This window comes from Mus caroli, unplaced genomic scaffold, assembly GCF_978045245.1.
Source record: "Mus caroli unplaced genomic scaffold, Mus_caroli_1 scaffold_4, whole genome shotgun sequence".
NCBI classification, from domain to species: domain Eukaryota; kingdom Metazoa; phylum Chordata; class Mammalia; order Rodentia; family Muridae; genus Mus; species Mus caroli.
In genome coordinates this window covers 128,682,407-128,703,775 of record NW_028227259.1, presented here as the reverse complement: position 1 = coordinate 128,703,775, position 21,369 = coordinate 128,682,407, and the positions used below count along the sequence as shown (strand labels likewise).

Genomic DNA, 21,369 nt, shown 5'->3' with positions numbered 1-21,369 from the left:
CAAAAAAAAAAAAAAAAAGAGCAGGCCGAATGTGGGAGGTGAGCAGAGGAAGTGGGTGTTCCCCATATACCCCACCCTTGAAAATTCAGTGACCATGCAAGGAAGTTGTTGGCCTGGTTCTGAGCAGATGGAATGTGGGCTGTTTTGTACAATGGGCCCACTCCCTTGGGAGGCGGTATCCTGCTCACCCTGGGCCTGGGGACCTCCAACAGCTAGGCAGTTTCCTGGAGTGCCTGGGTTTAGCCTGTGGCCGCGCCCCCTTCAAGCTGGCCAGCTAGGCTCTACATCCCTGCTGGGTTTTGGAGTTCTTCTGAGAGAGATATAAATACTCCTGAGGCACAGAGGCAGAAGAGCTTCCCCTGACATCCCAGCGTGGTTTTGATGGTGGGTATGTTTTCCATCTGGCATCAAAGCTCCACTTAGAAAACTGGAGAGAAAGAATAGTCTAGTTCCAGGGTTACCAGCCTAGTCCAACCTCAGGCGTGGCTGTCTCCTGCCATTTACCTGGTTCCCCACGGGTGGGCTCCATCCCTCCCTATGCTCCTGCAAACTCAGACCTCGAACTTCAGTGGGGCAGCCACCAGCAGCTTAGGATTCTATTTATACTAAGTGGTATAAATGTGGTAGCTCACATCTATAACTCCAGCACTTGGGAGGACAGCCACTATTTTGAGAGCCACCTAGATGATAGATTGGGACCGTGTCTTTAAAAACCCTGAGACAACAGAAACAGGCTACTTTTTCTCCTCTCTGAAGCTCTAGAGAAACATTAAGAAGCAGCGGACTTTTCAGCCCATTTATGTTAGCGCAAGCTGTATAAAGCACTCAGAAGATGAGGATGGGGGACTTCAGGCTTGAGGCCAGGAGAACTTAGTGTGAGCAAAATGAAACAGAAGCCAGTGAAAGTCAGATAAAACACAACAAGCCTGTGGACCTACTAAGTGTGATTCCCCAGAACCCACATAAAAGTGGACAGAAGAACTGACACCCCCCCCAGTGTCAGTCTATATGCATAATGACCTCTACATCACAGCACACGTGTGCATACACACACATCATACACACAAACACACATATACCTTTTTTAAGTTATTTTTTTCCAGTCTGAAATGGGGTAGAATGTAGAGGACAGTGACTCTGCACATGAGCAGGTCACAGCATCTGCCACACCCCTCCAAGTGAGTCCATTCCCAAAGCCCCTCGCCCCTTTAGCTTTGCCTCCGGTTGCTTGGCAACACTTGGGGCTCTGAGCCTGAGGGGATTATCAGCTCCAGAGAGTCAAGGACAGAGACAAGAGTGGGGCCACACCTCCTGTACACACTGCCCAGGTGGCCAATTCTGTGGCAGCCACTTTCCTACGGGTGACAGGGGGCAGCCATTGGGCACAAAAGGCTTTTGACCAGCACAGAGACAACAATGGTAGCCTTTGTCCTCCTCTCCTGTTGACTGAGATCAGTGGCCTGTGACAACTTCCTCTCTTTATTGCCCCCTCTGTCTGTCCCCTTTGCCCTCACCTTCGGACTGTTTGACCTGCATCTCTGGGTCTCTGCTCCTAGCCCACATCTGTCACAACAGTCAGTAAAGAACCACCAGGAACCGTTGAAGGGGGTCACCACTTGAGTTGGGTCAGAGTCCTGGAGTTAGGACAATTATCCCATATCTCAGATAAGGAAACTGATCTGATCTAGGGATGCTATAGACTTAATTCAAATGTATGCAATTGGGAAGACTCAAAGCTAGGCTCTGAACTGGGTCTTTTGTCCATACAAACTCCCTCCCTACCTCTCTCTTCCTTTCTCATATCCCTATGTCCGCTAGTGGCTGGCTGCCCACGTCCCTTATCACTCAAATGCACCCTGATGCCCAAGATGTCAGACTTGACATTTCTGGACGGGGCACAAGAGGACCAGAACCTTCCACTGCCAGTCAAAATAGTAAGTCTGAAGCTGGTCCAAGAATAGCTTGTGACTGCGAGGTCACTGTCCTAAGAGGACAGGTTGGCACAGCCCAGGAAGGTCACAAGAGAGCCTCAAGTGACTCCAGCCTTGTCCTCAGTAAACAGCAAACACTAGTGTCCCCTTTTGTGTAGTCCCAACATCTGAGTTGGTCCCACACATGCACAGGATGGCTTTCCACTGGGCAGAGCCAAGAGCGGGTAGTGAAGGGAGACAGGAAGCCAGTAGCTGGCCTTAAGGACCGGAAAGCCTGGCCTTGAATAGGCTCCGCCTCTGTCTGCAACAGTAAGGACCACAGTATGTTCTGTCCCTGGCCTCCTCTCTCACGCTCCTCCTCAGCCAGGAATAGTTTTTTCGAAACCACCCATGAAAAGCCAGGAGTTAGCACTTCATTTGGTTTGAACCATCCAAAAATACCCAGCAGAGACAGGCATTAAAACCACGTCCTGGGAATGACTGTTCCTCTCTTACTGACTGGGGTGGGGATGGGAGAGCCATAGTCTGTGCTCCAACAACCCAGGTTCGGCCACCTGAACCTTATAATTGATTCAGTAAATCAATTATAAGAGTCAAATTAATAATGAAAACCAGAAAAAGGAGATTTATTCAATGTGGCCACATTGAGAAGAGATACACACAAATACCACACACACACACACAATCTTCAGGGGCCTGAGATCAGGGTAAAGTTTAAGTAGAAGGCAACAGATGGGCATATCTAAGCAGTCCTGGTCAAGGTGGAGTCCCTTCTGTGGCCCATCCTGTGCTTCAGTTTTGCCCTGCAAGGTGATCAGCTTTGTAACTCTGGAAACAAGTATTCTCTTCCCTGGGGGAAGTCCTCGGAGTCCCTTGTTTTAAGAGTCTGGTGGTCAGAGTGAAGAGACTTAAATTCTAAAAAATTAGAATGTCTTCATTTGGGGACTGGAGAGATGGCTCAGCAGTTCAGAGCACTGGCTGCTCTTCTAGAGGTCCTGGGTTCAGCAGCCACATGGTGGCTCACAGCTGTTTGTAACTTCAGATCCAGGGCTTCTGACATCCTCACACATACATACATGTAGGCAAAAGACTAATGAACGTAAAATTAAATACCTATAGTGTACTACCACTTATAAAAAAGACTATCTTCATTTCTATTATACCTCTAGAGGCTTTCTATTATACCACAATAGAGACTTCTCTTGTGCAGAAGCAATAGAAAGGGACCATCTGGCTAGTATGTTATCGGTGACTCAGGAACTCTTGCCATCAGTGTGGTTCCTGTATTTGTAGGTGGGCAGATACCCCTCTAAGCAAAATGTCCATATGGAATCTGAGGCTACCCGACTTTCAGTGGCAGTGTTTGAGGGTGAGGGCTCTGGATCTCCTGGAAAGGGGGATGCAAAGTAGTGTGGTTTGGAGCCTCTGGTGCCCAGCAACTAGCAGGGGAAAAAAGCCTTCCCTTCTCAGCATCAGTGTGACTGACTTCCTGGGTGGGTCCCCGCTCTGCTGGGATGGGCACTAAGATAGTATAAACACAGGGAGGGATTCCGAAAACTTCCCTGGAGACCACAAGAGTGTGTCTTAAGTGCTGGTGATGACTCTCAGCTAGTTGAATTTGTGAATAATGTTTAAGATCAGGTATGGCAATGCATTCCTGGTTATCCCAACCCCAGGGAGATGTAGAGGCAGAAGGATCAGGAGTTCAGTTACATAGTGCATAACTACGTAACTTAGGATAAAGACTCTATCTCACCAGCACCTTTAATCCCCGAACTCAGGATGGGGAGGCAGGCCAGCCAGGTATAGCGTTCCAGAACAGCCAGAGCTACACAGAGAAACCCTGTGGCAAAAACCAAGAAGGGAGAGAGAGGCAGAGACAGACACAAGGTTCCTGTCGGTATGATTGATCCTGAGAGAGTCTATGCTAGGTTTTGCTTGTTCTCTTAGGCTAAGTGACCTTTGGCCTTCCTTAGCCTATAGGAAGGAACATCACTCCATCTCTGCCTCTGTACACATCTGTGTCCAGATTTCTCCCCATATACAAGGTCCCAACAATCAGTCCTTTTGAGATAGGGCCCCTCCTCCACTGTGCCACTCTCCAGCAGGATCCTGTGTCTTCATGGGTCACATACTGAGGAATGTAGGGAACGTGTCTCAGCCCATCACACAGACCATAGGTGCAGCTCTCAGCGGGGTCTTCTGGGGGGGGGTTCTCGGTCACACCACCCTCTTTTTATCTTCTTTGTCTATCTGCTCTGGAAGCAGGCTCTTTACAGCCGTCATGCCCATGGTGGCAGCCGGATTGATCCTTGACGACCCCACGCTGCAGCCTGTCAGAAGACTCGTGTCCCTCGTAGGCACTGTCTGTGTTTGGGGTTTTGTTTTGGGGTTTGTTTTTTTTTTTTTTTTGCTGTGCCTTTCAAATGGCTGTTGTGGCTGCTGCCAGCCTTTCCCTTCTGGCCACCTCAGTTGCATGGCAGTCCCCTGCTCGTTGGCAGCTCAAGTGGGTATGGAGTGTGATCGCCACGGCTGCCCTTGACCCCCACACGTGCAGCTCAGAATGTCACCGATAATTTCTTTTGTCTCTTCTGTTTTCGCTCTAAAAACCACCTTGTCCATGATCCAGTAAAGAAGGTCCTTTGAGTGACGGGTCAGTAATCGATGCCCCTCTGGGAATCGGGAGTGTCACTAACTGCTTTTCCAGTCACCGTGCCTGAAGCTTCCTAAACAGCTTTGTCTTGGCAGCTGTTTGGTTTTGTGCAGAAAAGGGTGGGGGCTGGGGAGTGTGGGGAGCTGGTGTCTGCTGCCTTCCCCTCCGAGTGTGAAGTAGCAGGTGGCTTTCCTACGTCAGCCTGAGACCTAGCAGGGAGAAGGTTGCAGTGGTTTGGGCTAGCTAACTTAATGGCTGCTCTGTGTTGGAAAGAGCCTTCTCCTGCTGAACCATCACTTGCCTGCTTGCACTGGCCCTTCAAAGCTCTGGAGAACTTTCCCAGGTGAACTTGGCTTGAGGATGAAAGAACATCCTATTCCCACTAGCAAGGAATGGTAGCTTCAGCAGCACCCCAGAAGAGTAAAACCTTCTTCGCTAGACATGACTGTAACAAAGCCCCTGGGACTGGGGAAGCCAGCACGGTTGGTAAAGTCATTCATTGCCCAGCAAATGTGAGGACCTGAGCTCAGATCTCCAGGACTCACGTTAAGTCAGAATCGGGAACATGCATCTGCCATCCCAGCTCTACTACTGAGGGGACAGGACGCAGCACAGTTAGGCTTCTAGGATGCCTCAGGAGCCAAAGGGGCTTGCTGCCATGCACAATCACCTGTGGTTGAGGCAGGAGGATCTCAAAGTTAAAAGTCAGTCTGGGCGATTTGGCAGAACCTTGTAAGATTAGTATCAAAGGGCTGGGAGGTTGGTGAAATGGCTGGTCAGGTGAACACGGATGCAGCTAAGCCTGTTGACCTAAGTTTAAGGCCTGAGCTGGGCAGTGGTGGCATACGCCTTTAAACCCAGCACTTGGGAGGCAAATACAGGTGGATTTCCAAGTTCGAGGCCAACCTGGTCTACAAAATGAGTTCCAGGACAGCCAGGGCTACACAGAGAAACCGTCTCAAAAGAAAACAAAGTTTAAGGCCTGACACCAAAGACAGTGGAAGACGAGAGCCAATTTCACAAGTTGACTTCACACACACACACACACACACACACACACACACACACACACAGCTTATTTAAAATGATGGAAGGGCTGGAATTGTCGTTCAGTGGCAGAACACTTACCTAGCATGTATGATTTCGAGGGCTGGCAAGACGGTTCAGTGGATCAGTGGATTAAGGCCCTTGCCACCAAGTTTGAACCTGAGTTTGACTCTTGAGACCCACACAGTGGTAGAGGAGAACTGACTGCCACTCTCTGTCCTCTCACCCCCATACAGGAGACTTGTCACTTGACTGCTCACATACTCATCCATACACACCAATGGATGGATGAATGGATATTAGGAATGGCTTTGCCTCAGAATCGCCTTCCTCTTAACTTTCGTGTTCTTTCAAAGCATCATTAAGCTCACTAAGGAAATTCGCAGGTGGGGACTGGGGCTCAGTGCATTAAGAGTGCTTGCCTAGCATGGACAGGGCCCTGGGTTTGATCGCCAGCATGTCATAAAGTGAATATGGCGATTCTTGCCCGTAATCCCAGCAGTTGGATTACAGACATGAATCTGAATTAAGAGACAAAAGGCTCTAAATTCAAGGTTGCCCTCTACTATGTAATGAGTTTGGAGGCCAAGGTGAGCTATCTAAAACCTTATCTCTAAATACGAGAGGAAAAAAAAATTCCTGAGTGTTGTTGCTGAGCCATAGAGCGCTTACCTGGCCTTCGTGAAGAAGTGAGTGGTGTTTTCTTTTCTTTAGTAATTACTGGAGAGGTTCCCTACTAGTGGCCAGGTGGAAGCACCTCAGACCCCGTGACATACAGACAGACTGCTCACCCTTTGTGATCGCTAAGGTTCTGGGACTAAATGACATGGAGACCCCAGTGCTTTCTAGAATTCTGCTGACCGCATCCCCCAGACTGAGAATGGATCTGCTCCTGTGTGCTTGTTCCTGCGTGTCCCAGCACTGAAAGAAGGGGGTAGATAGGACAGCAGACACGCATTAATCTTCGTCTTTTTCTTGTTCCTTTCCAAAAGGTTTAGCTTTTTCTCCCGGGACAAGAAGCGCCTGGCCAACACGCAGAGACCTACACACATCCATGAGTCCTTTGGCCAGTGGGCAATTACCCAGCGAGATGACGGGTACACAGAGCAAGGACAGGAAGCCCTGCAGCACCTGTGACTGTACCTCTGCCTGGACTGCCTGCCACCAGCTCCAGGTGGCGGGCCGCCTCAACATCAGCTCCTCAAATGAACTGTCTGCTTTGAGGACGGATGATGAAAAACTGATGCCAAATTTGAAAGAAGTGTTTTATTTATCTGCAGGGCTACCCAGTTTATACTCAATGCCTCGAACCCCTTAGGACCTCTATTTAATAAGATGAGGATATGAAACCAGACCACATTAATTTCAGTTAACAGGCTTTCTAAGCTGAACACTTCGCCACTATCATAGCTGTTTTGACTCCTAGGTATTGTTTGTCTTCTTACGGCCTTCGTTGGTGAGGAGCAGAGGAAGGGAGTTTTATATTATGAAGTTGCCCTGGAGGTAGCAGGCTATACATAACAGGAAGCGTGAATCGGACAGGTGGAGCCTCGGATCATAGGATGGGCTACCCAGTTTGGCTGGGACACAACAGAAAATCATGCAGTCCTTCTAGCCACCCGCTAGAAACAACCTCAGGACTGTCACACTTTGTTCCCGATAAAGCTAGAGGCCCGAGCAGCCTGTCCGAGATGGTGTGCCTTGGAATCTGCTGTGAGCTACGCAGTACTAACCAAACAATGTTGTTTAGGATGAGACATCAACTTGTTTCCTGTGTGCCTTTTTCTTTTCCTGCTACCTTTTTTTCTTCTCATGTTTCTTGGGTGAGATGCTGGGTCCTATGCAAAGACGACAGTGTTTTAAAGTGGATTGGGTGCCAGGCTCACAAGCCTAGGTGATGTGCTGTGGTGGATGAGGAAGTCAGAGGTGGGGGTGGATGGAGGGGCTTGGGTAGGCCTAGCTGACCCACAGTTGCATGGCCACAGGAGGAACTGAAGACTTTCTGCTGATGCACAGAGCACTTGGGGATCAGAGGATGGCACTTCCTAAGATCATATGATGAATGGGACCATGCTCTGTGCATCCCACTCTTTAGCTAAGAACCAAGGAGAAGCTGAGCATGTGGGTGCATGCTGCTAGCACTCACTGTGGCTTCAATGGGAGTGTCCTCTCAAGGTCCAGCCATTTCCTGACAGCAAAGACATGGAAATTCCTATAGCAACTCATTTTGTGATGTTTTCTTGTTTTTGTTTCTTTGGTTTTTTTTTTTTTTTTCCCGAGACAGGGTTCCTCTGTATAGCCCTGGCTGTCCTGGAACTCACTTTGTAGACCAGGCTGGCCTCAAACTCAGAAATCCTCCTGCCTCTGCCTCCCGAGTGCTGGGATCAAAGGCGTGTGCCACCACACCCGGCTTTGTGATGGTCTTTGAGTCAAGATTTTATTTTATTTTTTTAGATTTATTTATTTATTATATGTAAGTACACTGTAGCTGTCTTCAGACACTCCAGAAGAGGGCGCCAGATCTCGTTACGGATGGTTGTGAGCCACCATGTTGTTGCTGGGAGTTGAACTCTGGACCTTCGGAAGAGCAGTCGGGTGCTCTTACTCACTGAGCCATCTCACCAGCCCTCAAGATTTTATTATATAGCTCTAGTTGGCCTTAGATTCGGAACAGTGCTGTGTCTCCCAAGTGCTGGGCTGATAGGCTTGTGCCATCATGCCTGGCTCTAATAACCTTTGTTATTGTATGTGTGATGTGTGTGCCGTGACGCTCATGTGGAGGTCACACATTGATTATATCAATCATGGTTCTGGGGATCTAAGATCAGGGTTGTGTGACCCTTTTTTTTTTAATTAGGTATTTTCCTCATTTACATTTCCAATGCTATCCCAAAAGTCCCCCATACCCTCCCCCCCACCCCCTGCCCAACCCACTCCCACTTTTTGGCCCTGGCGTTCCCCTGTACTAGGGCATATAAAGTTTGCAAGTCCAATAGGCCTCTCTTTCCAGTGATGGCCTACTAGGCCATCTTTTGATACATATGCAGCTAGAGTCAAGAGCTCCGGGGTACTGGTTAGTTTATAATGTTGTTCCACCTATAGGGTTTGTGTGACCCTTTTAAAAAGAGATTTAATTTAGTGTTTTGTGTGAGTGCCTCCACACGTATATATAATTTTGTATATGTGTGTTTGCATATGCACACGCACATGAGGCCAGAAAAGGGTATGGGGTCCCCTGGAACTGGAATTAGAGGTTTTTAAACCACCATGTGGTGCTAAGAATGGAGCCCAGGTTGCCTCCAAGAACATCGAGTGCTCTTAAATGCTGAACTCTCTTTCCAGCCCAAGTAATACATACTTTGATGCTCTGAGCCACCTTGTTAGCTCTCCAATGGCAGTATGTTTACTGAATGAAACAGCCTGGAATTTCATATAGATCAAACTGCCTGTCTGCCTCCCAACAGCTGGGATTATGCGTGTGCCTCACTAAGCCTGGCCAAATGCCATTTTACTTTTAAAGTCTTGAGAGCAGTTTTTGGTTGAATTCAAGTTTACAGATTCCAGCTGTCCAGCCAACCTGAACCCAGATAATCAAAAAAGAGCCCACCAGCCCTTCAACCAGGTCCAGGAGGTCTCTCCTTCCTCCCTTTCTTTCATCTCATTCTTGCTGAGACAGAGTCTCACTGTGCAGCCCTGGCTGATCTGGAACTCACTTTGTAGACCAGGCTGGCCTCGAACACAGAGATCTGCCTGCCTCTGCATATGCCACCATCGCCTGGATTTATCTTCAAAGAGCTGAGTCAGCTACAGATCACAGCCCTGCAAGGCCGTGTTTCATTTTAAACGCCAGTGCGGGAAGAAGACTGGCCACCGGCACTTTTTCAGGGAGCAGGTTACAGACTCGACAGCAGCTGCCTGCCGACCCAATGCTCAACCTGCTGTCTAGTTATTAAGAGCTGCAGCACTCTCCTTGGATTTGACCTTTCTAGGCCCCTTTCTAATTTAGCAAACCCTGGGGCTACAAACATGAAAATGGAAAAGACAATATATCCCAGGAGTCAATGTCAGTATAATTAATTCTCATAGGCTATTGAGACAGGGTCTTATTTTGTACCCCAAACTGGCTTCAAACTTGCAATTCTCCTGTCTCCCCAGTGCTAGGATGATAGGGGTGTACCATCACACCAGGCTACTTAAGGGTTTTAAACCGCTATCCCCTCTGCCGCACATACAAACCCCACCTCAAAAGGTGTGAAAAAGGGAAGACAGATTCTTTATTATCCCCTCTCTTTCCATCCTTCTGCCTCCAACTCCCAAGTGCTGGTTTGACAGCATGTGAAAACTCTTCTATTTCCACATGAGCCAGACATTTCTTCTTAGACACTTGTTTCTCCCTCTCATCCTATGTGGCTGTGGTTGGAGCGCTCGCCTGACATGCCGTACTCTCTAGTTCAATCCCCAGTACTGCTTAAGGAACTGCCCCAGCCTGACAGAGAGGCTGCCTGCTGCTGCCTCTACTTACTTCTGTCCCTCTTGTCCCTACTTTTGACCCTCTCCTCCCTGAACTCCCTCTCTCTTTCCCAATCATTCTCAGGCCACACCCTGGCCCTCTCTTGCCAGTGCTTCTCTCGGCCCCTGTCATGGTCCCGTTCCCTGGGCCTGGGGTCCCAGTGTCTGTCCCTAGATCGAGATCGCTCCCTCCTTTCCCTTTTCCCGTCTCTATGTGGCTCATTCTTGACAACTGGCAAGTTAATGGGTTTTCGGAAAGGCCGATCTCGCCCACCGAACCTCAGCTGCCCAGATTCCTTTTTCCCACCCAATCCGCCACCCAGCCGCCGAGGGATCCAGCCACGGAGAGTCCTCTCTAGCTCATAGTCCACAAATATCTCGTGCTGGTCGATGACCAGGCCATCAGCATCTCTGTAGGCCTTCATCAGGGCCCTCTCCTCCTTGTATTCAATGAAGGCATAGCCCTTGGAGAAGCCTGTCACCAGGTCCCGAACCAGCCGCAGCCGCCGAATGTCACCATACCGGGAGAAGACTTCCTTTAACTTTTCCTCTTTGGTCTGCAAGTTCAGTCGTGCCACAAACAGGGTAAGGAGGGGGTCTCCGATGACTCCTTTGTTGGGGACATAGCGGGCCAGCATGGCCCTCCACACAGCTCGGTCATGTGGGTCTTCATCTGTACCATCGATGCTGCCAGCTTTAAGTGGGTCATATTCCTTGGCAATGGGCATCCAGTCGCTCATGTTCTAGAACATTATAGGAAGTTATGAGGCACCCACGCTTCTCCACCCTGACCACAGCTCTGGAAAGCAGTGCCATTCACCCCCTGTTGTGGAGGGTGCAGTTCACCACGTAGGGCCTGGCCCTGAACTCCAAATCCTCCTGCCCTGAGTGCTGACATTACAGGTATGTGCCACCAAGGAACATCCCTGCTCATATTGAGGGCAGTGTGCTCAAGACTAGGGACTTTCTTCACAGTGCCCAACAGGGTACCCCATTTATGCTGGACATGAGAATGTCTGAGCCCCGCTGTAGCACATTCATATTGACACATGATAATTAATTCAGACTCCAGAAAGCTCTGACTGCCCACAAACCCTGCGGAGCCAATGCTGGAGTCTGCAGTTTACACCCCGGAGTGTGAGAAACACTGCGGGCAACTCCTTTCCTAATAGCACCTTTCCATGTCCCTAAAATGGTATTTATTCCTGGCCATGCTACTGTACACATGTGGACCCAGCACTCAGGAGGCTGAGACTGGAGAATTGCCACAAGTTTGAGCCCAGTCTAGGCTAGCTGTCTTAACAGCCAAAGAGCTAGGGGCTGAAAAGATGGCTCACGCGTTAAGAGGAGTGGCTGTTCCTGCAGAGGATGTAGGTATGGTTCCAACATCCACAGGCTGCTCACAACTGTCCATCACTCAGCCTGGAAATCTCAAGCCCTCCTTTGGCCTCTGTGAACACCAGGCATGTGCATGGTGCATATACAAACATGCAGACTGTTAAGTCCGAAAGTGCCTCACAGAGACCATCACTCACAAATGCAATTGACAAGCGTGTTTTTATTTCAAGAAAGCAAGAATTCTGCATGTATTAGGGGTTGGCCACTTAAAAAAAATGCAACCCCATATAAAGGTACACCGTCCTTTTTATAGGGAACTAAGGGAATTTTAGCTAGGAGTAGGTAATCTAAAACTTCACTGTTACATGGGCTGGTTTTTGATTGGCTTGTGTCCAGATGGTAGGTGGCCTGCATTCCTGTGCCATGAACATTCAACCACAGGATGAGATACACAAACCATAGTGGGCTGCTCAGCACATATGGCCCATCCTGAGAGAAGATTATTTCCCTATGCTTGTGGTTATCTGTTCTCTGGATGGGAGATTTTATGGCCTTGTCCTGGAGCTGGTGACTTATAGCCTAGTTCCTGAGATTGATCACTTGGAGTGTTTATGGTCAGTTCCTGGAATGGATGACTCCTTTGAAATCAGGCCTGGTCCTAAAATGGAGTTTATGTTGTCCTCTCATTCTCCCCCTTGAAATTATACCATGGGCTGAATCATAGGCCGTTCTCCTGGGGAACGGACGGGGCTGAGATGCTCATATTGAGACAGAAAGAACACAAGCTATGGAGATGTGTTCTCACACAGATTTGACTAGTACATTTACTGCATGAGGTCCACAGGTGAGGACAGTTAGCAATAGCAAGACAGGTCCTACCAATGCCTGATAAGACCAGAAAAGTATGATTCACACCAGTTTTGATTCTAAGGTCTGAGTTCAACCCTCTCCTGTATCTCTGGCAGACTGTGGCCAGGCTGTTTCTGATAATACCCGAGTTGCTGGTGTAGAAACAGCATTGTGTCCTAGGGCTTAGCAGTAGGTCTAATCCCCTTCTGTTTTCTAGTACTACTTCAGCTAATGAGTCTAACAACTGCTCTAAGTGATGGATAGATTTTCCTAATTGAGCTAGATGTACATCAAGGTTGTTTAGGAACTAAAGAGTTGGCCAGGTGTGGTGGTGCACGCCTTAAATCCCAGCACTTGGAAGGCAGAGGCAGGTGGATTTTGAGTTTGAGGCCAGCCTGGTCTACAAAGTGAGTTCCAGGACAGCCAGAGCTGTCCACCAGCATTGCAGATAGGACTACTGGGGCGCCAAAATCTCATCTTTTCCTTTGATGACCCAGAGCCATCTCCATATAGATAGAAAATATAATAGTCAGGGTTCTCTAGAGTCACATAGCTTATGGAAGGGCTCTCTATATATATTAACAGAAATTATTATAATGACTTACAGTCTTCAGTCCAACTAACCCAACAATGGGCAGCTGTGAATGGAAGTCCAAGAATCTAGTAGTTTCTCAGTCCCAAGAGGCTAGTTGTTTCAGCTGGTGTTCTATAAGCTAGAAGTACGTTCCAACAGATGTGCTGGCAAGTAAGTGCAAGCAGGGGAAAGAGTGAATCTTCCTCTTCTAGTGTCCTTATGTAGGCCTCCAGCAGAAGGTGGGGCCCTGTTTAAAAGTGTATGCCACTAAGCCTGGACCTGGGACTTGCTTTGTCCCAGGCTGACTTTGAACTCTATCTCCTTGCCTCAGTCTCCTGGGATTAAAGGCCTGTACAACCTTGCCTGGGCCTAAGCTTTTCATAGCCAGTATGCCTCAAGATCTCCATGCCAAGATCCAGCTCAGAAACTTGTGTCTTCCAGCCTCAAGATCTGGATCACAGGTGAGCCTTCCATTTCTGGATTCTAGTTCATTCTATATGTAGTCAAACTGACAACCAGGAATACCGATCATACAAAGTTAATAGAAGCCGGGCATGGTGGCACACGCCTTTAATCCCAGCAGTTGGGAGGCAGAGGCAGGTGGATTTCTGAGTTCGAGGCCAGCCTGGTCTACAGAGTGAGTTCCAGGACAGCCAGGGTTATACAGAGAAACCCTTTCTCGAAAAACCAAAAAAAAAAAAAAAAAAAGAAAGAAAGAAAGTTAATAGAGGGTACAGGGTAACCGAAACACACAAGCTGGAATTTTGTTGAAGTACCTGTGGATGAATGTTAAGGGGTTACATTCGAGGTACATGCAAACCAAGTTCCATTGGGGAACAGGAGGTAGGAGTTGCTGGCTTCCATGGTAAGGGTCTATGGTCTATGATTGCAACAGTGTTTAAAGTGAGGGAAGATATTTAGCCTTATCCCTTTTCCTATCACACATAGTCCCTTTCTAGGTGAGGACTGGGGACCTTCCCCAGAAACACTGGTGGTCTTTCTAGTGGTGTCAACAAATTTTCTATGGTAGCCCAGTCAGTATGGTATGGGGACCTAGGTTCTGGGAAGAGCCAACAATCTTCTCAGATGAGGTGAGTGGTGCAGTTCAAGGTAAAGCTGAGCAGTCTAAACAGGACGGATGTGTCAAAGGCCCCAGAGAGTAGTGTCAAGACCGGAGGAAAGACTGAGTTCATAGGGGAACAGGGATCTGAAGCACAGGCTGATGTTGTAGTTTTTCAGGACAGGCAGGTAGAGTGGCATTGCTGGTGTTGTTGGTCCTATAGCTATGGTGTGTGTGTGTGTGTGTGTGTGTGTGTGAGCACGCACACGCTTGTGTGCATGTTCAGACAGGACTATTTGTTTTTGTATCTAGAAAAGGAGCTCCTATTGTGTCCATGATATACCATCAAGTCCCAAACCTCTCCAACCTCCCAGCCTCTGCTCTTCTTCCATCACTGAGAAGGAGATGGGATCCTCCCCCACGTTAAGCCCACCAATCCCCCAGGGGTCAGGTTCATTATCCTGCTATCTAGATAAAATCCCAATTACTATGTACCCATGGGGCACTGATCTCACAGTCCTATTTATGGGAAAGAAGCTTTCTGTACCACTGTTTGTCTCTGGGCATGCATAGAGTTGGATGGTTATGAACTGTAGTTCTTGGCAGTCCTTCCTGCAAGTCACTCACGGAACCAGACCCTCCCTTATCAATCAGGCCAAGACACAACGGTCTAAGTTAAAAATCAATTCACTGGACCCGTCAGTGTCAAAGTCTGTTCCTCTCCCCCTAAATATCGTGGGGTTCTCTGAGGGCCTGGAAGGATCCATTTGGTGGTAAGAGCTTGGTGAGGGTTTGTGTCCTCAGAAGTCTGGTCTCTAAGAAGAGCAAGTGTGAGTATCAGGCAGTCAGGACTCTCTGGAGATCTGTGGGAACCGCCATTGTTTAGTGTGCAGCAGGGTGGGTATGAGGCATGAGTTTTGAACTCTTAACTGGGCTTCGTAGGTAGGTTACAGCTCGACACAGTCCACTGCTAGCCCCAGGTACGTAACTGTCAGGATCTTTGTGTGGGTTGGCAGGTTTAATTGAGACATTAGTTATTGTCTCCTTTAGGGTACCACTCATTCTCTCTACTTACCTTGAACTTTGGGAACGATAAACACACTGGGGTTTCCAATTTGTCCCCACAGCCCTGACTTTTGGGTTACTTAAGAGATAAAAATAGGCCAATTGTATGACCCAGGGAGTACAGGGGGGGCCATACCTAAGGATGATGTCTTTTAACAGCTTCTTGGCCATCACAGCATTTGGTGGGATAGGCCTCTCTGTCCATCTATTGACACTACAAGTACCCAGACCTGCACAACCACAGGCTTGGCTTCTGTAAAGTCAATTTCCCAGTTTCCTCTGGGTCAAGATCCTCTCTCCCTGGATCCCAATCTGGAGGTCCCTCCATGCTGGGCTTGACTATCTGGCAGGTGGGGCCCCCAGCCAGGACTTCCTCTGGTTTTGGCCTTAAGTCAAGGTGAGCCCTTCTGAGTAGGTTCCCAAGCTGGCTTTTCCCTGGTGGGGGTCTGGTGCCTGGGATGGATTAACAACTGGCTGAGTGGAGGATAATCCTGCCAAGGTTGGGGGGAGGAGGTCTTGGACAATCCCTTTTCCTTGTAGGCTGCTTGTGCAGGTTTAGATCCTCTGTAACTCCTTGTTGGTGTAAGTTGGGACCTCAGGCAACCTGGGTGTCACCATAAGAGCACCTGGGCCATTAGGATAGTGGTGACCTGGAGTGCTGCCTCCCGGCCCAATCCCAGGTGTTTCCTCTAGGGATGGTTCTGTATCGCTTTTGGTGTCCAGGGCAGTATATGACTGATATGTTCTCAGGCAGCCACACTGCTTGTAAGAGGCTTAGGAATGCCTACTTATTTTTGCCAGTTTTTCCTTCTGAGGTGAGAAGCCCTCTTTCCTTGAGGATGGCCCCATGAACAAACTCGGATGCAAAAACATACCACCTGTCCAAGGAGATAATCAGTCTTTTTTCTTGGCCTAGCTATAGGGCCTTTGTCAGAGCTATTAATTCCGATTTTTGGGCTGCTGTTCCTGTAGTCAATGATCATCCTGCCTCTACCGCCTCAAGGTATGTGCCAACCAACCTGTCACATGTTCTTGGGATGTGGCTGGGTTTTTTTTAAAGATGTATTAATCTTATTTTATGTATATGAGTACACTGTAGCAATTTTTAGGACCTCTACTTGTTCCAGTCCGCCCCCTCCTTCAGTCCCTGGTCAATCCACCAAAGATGTAAATATGTAACTACACTGTAGCAGTTCTCAGACACACCAGAAGAGGGTGTCACATCCTGTTAAGGGCTCCTGTTGTGAGCCACCATGTGGTTGCTGGGATTTGAACTCAAGACCTTTGGAAGAGCAGTCAGTGCTCTTACCCACTGAGCCACCTCACCAGCCCTTTTTTTCCCTTTTAAGATCTACTTATTTGTTTTCTGTATGTGAGTACACAAACACATCAGAAGAGAGTATTATATCCCACAACAGATGGTGATGAGCTACCGCGTGGTTGCTGGTAATTGAACTTGGGACCTCTGGAAGAGCAGTCAGTGTTCTTAACCGCTGAGCCATCTCTCCCGCCTCACCCACCGCCCCCCCCCCCACCACCACCACCACCACACACACACCCATCTTTTTCCTTTCCTTTCTTTTTCTTTTTTTCCCCCCTGCTCGTTTGTTTTCTTTTGGAGACCGGATTTCTCCCTGTAGCTCTGGAACTGGCTCTGTAGAGCAGGCTAGCCTTGAATTTCGAGATCCATCTGCTTCTACCTCCCAAGGGCTGGGATTGAAGGCATACGCTAGCACTGCCCGCCCCGCATTCCCCAAAGTTGTCTTAATAGCTTAATAGTTTGCTTCTGTTTCTTTGTTTGTGTGTTTGAGATTGGGCCTAAATTAGCCCGGACTGGCATGCTTGGTGGCATATGTCTTGTAATCCCGTCCTTGATTACCTAGTGGGTTGGAAATCAGTCCGGACACGTGATATATGCGCTTTAAAAAAGAGAGAGAGAGAGAGAGAGAAGGGAAACTCCTCACCGGAGGTGTAGAGGTCTCAGGAACTTGAGAAACTGGCAAGCGCGCCTTCGGAAAGCCAACATAGAAGACGAAACCGCCACTGCCAAACCGTCCGGGGCATGCGCAGTGGCGCCGAGGAAGCCCAGGAGGAGCCGTCGGTGTGAAGCCGGCTCCTCGGTACCCAGGTTCCAGCTACGCCTGGACAGGGCTGTCCCCAAGGCTGTCCCTCATCCCGCCCCTCACCCCGGCCGCCTGGCTCCCGGACCCTCAGTCTCACTCCCACTGCTCGGCCTCTGCCAGGCTTCAACATGGCGTCGGCCACGCGCCGACGTGGCGCCCCGCCAAGCCAGTTGGGCGACTCGCTCCGCCTTCTCACCTTGGCCCGGCTCCCTTCGGGCTTCCTTCCACTCACCTCGGCACATTTGGGGTTCTTTCCGCACTGCGACAAAAGCCGTTTCCGCCGCCCGTTTACCAGAGACTGCAGATTCCACACGCCGACCTCCACTGGAACCCTTTATTGGCAGCAGCAGATTCGCCACGACCGTTGAGCGGCGTGTGCGCCCGCGCGTGCTGTGAGAGGGTTTCTCTGTGTAGCCTTGGCTCTCCTAGAACTCACTTTGTAGAATAGGCTGCCCTCGAACCCCGCCTGCTTCCTGATTCCCGGGATTGGTGGCGTGGGACCTTCTGTCTTTTGAATTACTTAAATAAATTGACTATATACGTCCAACATACAGAAGTGTATATTTTGAGAATAAAGAGATTTGTTTTTGTTTATTTGGCTTTACATGACAAAAAAAATTTAAATTGATAGACTACCGAATGTGCAGTTAGTTTTCTAAAACCAGTTTACTCTGCGATTCTGGTTTTATTGAATTCGTTCCTAGAAAATCCAGTGGTGGGCTGGTGAGATGGCTCAGTGGGTAAGAGCACCCGACTGCTCTTCCAAAGGTCCAGAGTTCAAATCCCAGCAACCACATGGTGGCTCACAACCATCCGTAACGAGATCTGGCTCCCTCTTCTGGAGTGTCTGAAGACAGCTACAGTGTACTTACATACAATAAATAATAAATAAATCTTAAAAACAAAAAAAAAAAGAAAATCCAGTGGTGTTAATGAAAAGTTCTTCGTACAGTTCCCACAGGTTCACTAATCTCTAGATTTAGGAACTTCCCTCTTTAGTATTGGGCGAGGTGGGCACGCCTGTAATCTCAGCATTTGAGAGTTTGCGGCAGGAGGATTGCGGGTTACAGGCTGCACAATAAACACCCAGTCTCAAAGAGAAAACTGGAGAGATGATTCAGGGATTGAGAGCCCTGGCTGCTCTTCCAGAGACCCGATTCGGTTCCCAGCACCCAGCACAGTTATAGACAGCGGGCTGTACCTTCAGTTTCAGAGGATCCCATTACTTTTGGCCTCCCGGGGTACTGCAAGCATGTGGCAGGCAGACAAAACACCAATATACATAAAACAAGAATAAACTAACTGGGTGGTGGTGACAGCACACAAATCTTTAATCCCAGAGGCAGAGGAAGGAGGATTTTTGAGTTTTAGGCCAGCCTGGTCTACAAAGTGAGTTCCAGGGTAGCCAGGGACACTGAGAAATTTCTCCAGCCCAAATTCCCCTGTTGCAGTGTTTGAGACAGGGTCTCATGTAGCCCAGGTTGGCCCTTTGAGTGCTGTGGTTACTGAGAGTTCCATCTGAACTGGCTGTATTTTCTCTCCTTATTGTTTTGGTAGTTTCTTGAGTCTAATTCTTTAAAAAAAAAAAGATTTATTTATTATTATATATAAGTACACTGTAGCTGTCTTCAGACATACCAGAAGAGGGCATTAGATCTTGTGCTGGGCCGGGCGTGGTGGCGCACGCCTTTAATCCCAGCACTTGGGAGGCAGAGGCAGGCGGATTTCTGAGTTCGAGGCCAGCCTGGTCTACAAAGTGAGTTCCAGGACAGCCAGGGCTATACAGAGAAACCCTGTCTCGAAAAAAACCAAAAAAAAAAAAAGATCTTGTGCTGGATGGTTGTAAGCCACCATGTGGTTGCTGGGATTTGAACTCAGGACCTTTAGAGGAGCAGTCAGTGCTTTTACCCGCTGGGCCATCTCTCCAGCCCTTGAGACTAATTCTTAACTTAATCAAAATGCAGATTGGGAAGCCAGCCTGGTCTACAAAGTGAGTTCCAGGACAGCCAGGGCTATACAGAGAAACCCTGTCTCGAAAAAAAAAAAAAAAGAAAGAAAGAAACATTTTTGGGGGCTGGTGAGATGGCTCAGTGGGTAAGAGCACCTGACTGCTCTTCCAAAGGTCCGGAGTTCAAATCCCAGCAACCACATGGTGGCTCACAACCATCCATAACGAGATCTGACTCCCTCTTCTGGAGTGTCTGAAGACAGCTTCAGTGTACTTACATATAATAAATCAATCAATCAATCAATCAATCAATCTTAAAAAATGCAGATTGGTCTGTTGATTCTGCTCCTGGAGTTCCGGGACCAAGACGTCAGTCAGGTTTGATATTTCTGCAGGTCTCACACTTGGACCCTTAGCAAAAGCCTCACGTTCCCAGAGGTAAATCCATTTCACTCACCCCAGGGTTCCTTAAGGAAAGGCAGAGCTGATGGCCAGGAGGGTGGGGAGCTAGAGTCCTTTCCCACAACCCCCTTTATGCTCCTCCCACGAAGAAACAAACCAGAGATTTAAAAACAAAAGAATTGCCTGGCGTGGTGGCACATGCCTTTAATCCCAGCACTTGGGAGGCAGAGGCAGGCAGATTTCTGAGTTCGAGGCCAGCCTGGTCTACAAAGTGAGTTCCAGGACGCCAGGGCTACAGAGAAATCCTGTCTAGAAAAAACAAAAAATAAAAAATAAAAAAATAAAAACAGAGCCGGGCGTGGTGGCGCACGCCTTTAATCCCAGCACTTGGGAGGCAGAGGCAGGCAGATTTCTGAGTTCGAGGCCAGCCTGGTCTACAGAGTGAGTTCCAGGACAGCCAGGGCTACACAGAGAAACCCTGTCTCGAAAAACCAAAAAATAAATAAATAAATAAATAAATAAATAAATAAATAAATAAAAACAAAGGAATTGAGGGGTGTAGTTGCACAATCCTTTGATCCCATCACTAGGGTGGTGGGGACAGGTGGATCTTCACATCTCTGAGTTCAAAACCAGGCTGGTCTAGAGAGTGAATTCTAGGACAGCTAGGAAAACCCTGTCTTCAAACCAACAAAACTTCAGTTACTACTCATGCACAGAGATTCAAAACGAACATCTGGGTCACCATTCTTCCTCATGATGAATTCCTTAGTCTAGGACTGCTCTAGAATCCTGCTTGCTTTCCGGCATAAGTGAACTCTATCTACAACCTTGAAGGAGCCACCCAGGAAATCGGTGGTGTCACACGGAGTCAAAGGACTCATTTCCCACACAGGCCAGCTACTGGGGGAACGTTACTGTTTGTGGATGTCAGCCCCCAAACATCTTCAGTTCCACTTTGATGACGTGTGACCTCTCCACACACTTCTGTTTTCCGTTTCTTTTTTTTTTTTCTCTCTGTCTTTTGTCTTAACTTATCTCAGGGGAGTCGTGGTTTTGAAAGAAGGAAAAAAAAAAAGCAGTTATTGACTTTCTGAAGGCCAGTAGAGTGTGTGGGAGGAGGAGAGGGAAGGGGTCAGGCAGAGAAAGGAAAGTACAACGCCCGCGATTCGTTGTCGACTTCTCAAGAGGAAGGCTTGCCTTAAAATTACCTTAGTTTTCTTATTTGTTTCAAGAGAGGGTTTCTAGGTCAGGCAGTGGTGGTGCAGGCCTTTAATCCCAGCACTTGGGAGGCAGAGACAGGCAGATTTCTGAGTTGGAGGCCAGCCTGGTCTACAGAATGAGTTCCCTGACAGCCCAAAACAAAACAAAACAAAACATTAGTTGCAGTACTCAGGAGACAGAGGCAAGAGGATCTCTGTGAGTTCAAAGTCAGCTTGGTCAACAGTGTTGCGTGCCAGGGCTGCCAGGCTTACACAGAGAAACCCTGTCTGGCAAAACCAAAACCCAACCCAACCAACCAACCAAAAAAACTAACAAGCAATCTCCCTCAGCAAAAAACAAAGACAAAAACAAACAAACAAACCAAAGGGGTTGGTGAGTAGCTAAGGAAGGCATACGTATTATGTCTTATATAAGGTATTAACTTTTGGCCTCCAAACATCATGTGGACATGCAAATAAATGTGCATATACACCAAAGACCTAGTGATATTCCTCTCTCTCTCTCTCTCTCTCTCTCTCTCTCTCTCTTTGTTTTTTTTTTTTGTTTTGTTTTGTTTTGTTTTTTGAGAATGGGTTTCTCTGTGTAGCCCAGGCTGTTCTGGAACTCATTCTGTAGACCAGGCTGGCCTAGAAATCAGAAATTTGCC

General features: G+C 48.3%; 2 protein-coding genes across 10 annotated transcripts in view; one reads left to right on the top strand and one right to left on the bottom strand.

Annotated features, from left to right (window-relative positions):
• Positions 1–7,394, top strand: part of Rilpl1 (Rab interacting lysosomal protein like 1) — a 40,286-nt gene extending 32,892 nt beyond the window's left edge. Inside the window, exons 7-9 of one of the 7 annotated variants that reach the window (XM_029477743.2) lie at positions 4,197–4,287; positions 5,868–6,017; positions 6,624–6,712. In XM_029477743.2, the coding sequence (XP_029333603.1) occupies positions 4,197–4,287; positions 5,868–5,996 (220 nt within the window). In that variant the 3' untranslated portion in view covers positions 5,997–6,017; positions 6,624–6,712. Of the gene's footprint in view, positions 1–4,196; positions 4,323–4,560; positions 4,585–5,867; positions 6,018–6,623 lie in introns of all 7 variants that reach the window. The other 6 variants (XM_029477740.2, XM_029477741.2, XM_029477744.2 and 3 more) reach the window with 6 other exon arrangements.
• Positions 7,395–9,883: 2,489 nt separating this feature from the next.
• On the bottom strand, positions 9,884–17,504 carry Snrnp35 (small nuclear ribonucleoprotein U11/U12 subunit 35). 3 transcript variants are annotated; one of them, XM_021162605.3, is made up of 2 exons: positions 17,382–17,504; positions 9,884–10,883 (listed from the first exon to the last, which is right to left on the bottom strand). In XM_021162605.3, the coding sequence occupies exon 2, from the start codon at positions 10,878–10,880 to the stop codon at positions 10,146–10,148; it is 735 nt and encodes a 244-aa protein (XP_021018264.1). In that variant the 5' UTR covers positions 10,881–10,883; positions 17,382–17,504; the 3' UTR covers positions 9,884–10,145. The 3 variants fall into 3 exon arrangements, with proteins under 3 accessions (XP_021018264.1, XP_085693306.1, XP_021018263.1); XM_085837180.1 differs by having other exon boundaries at positions 17,346–17,500; XM_021162604.3 differs by lacking the exon at positions 17,382–17,504 and adding an exon at positions 16,991–17,312.
• Between the last annotated feature and the right edge of the window lie 3,865 nt (positions 17,505–21,369).

Bases quoted from the DNA above. Each gene is read 5' to 3' on its own strand.
- Snrnp35 (XM_021162605.3), bottom strand. From the start codon at position 10,880: ATGAGCGACTGGATGCCCATTGCCAAGGAATATGACCCACTTAAAGCT.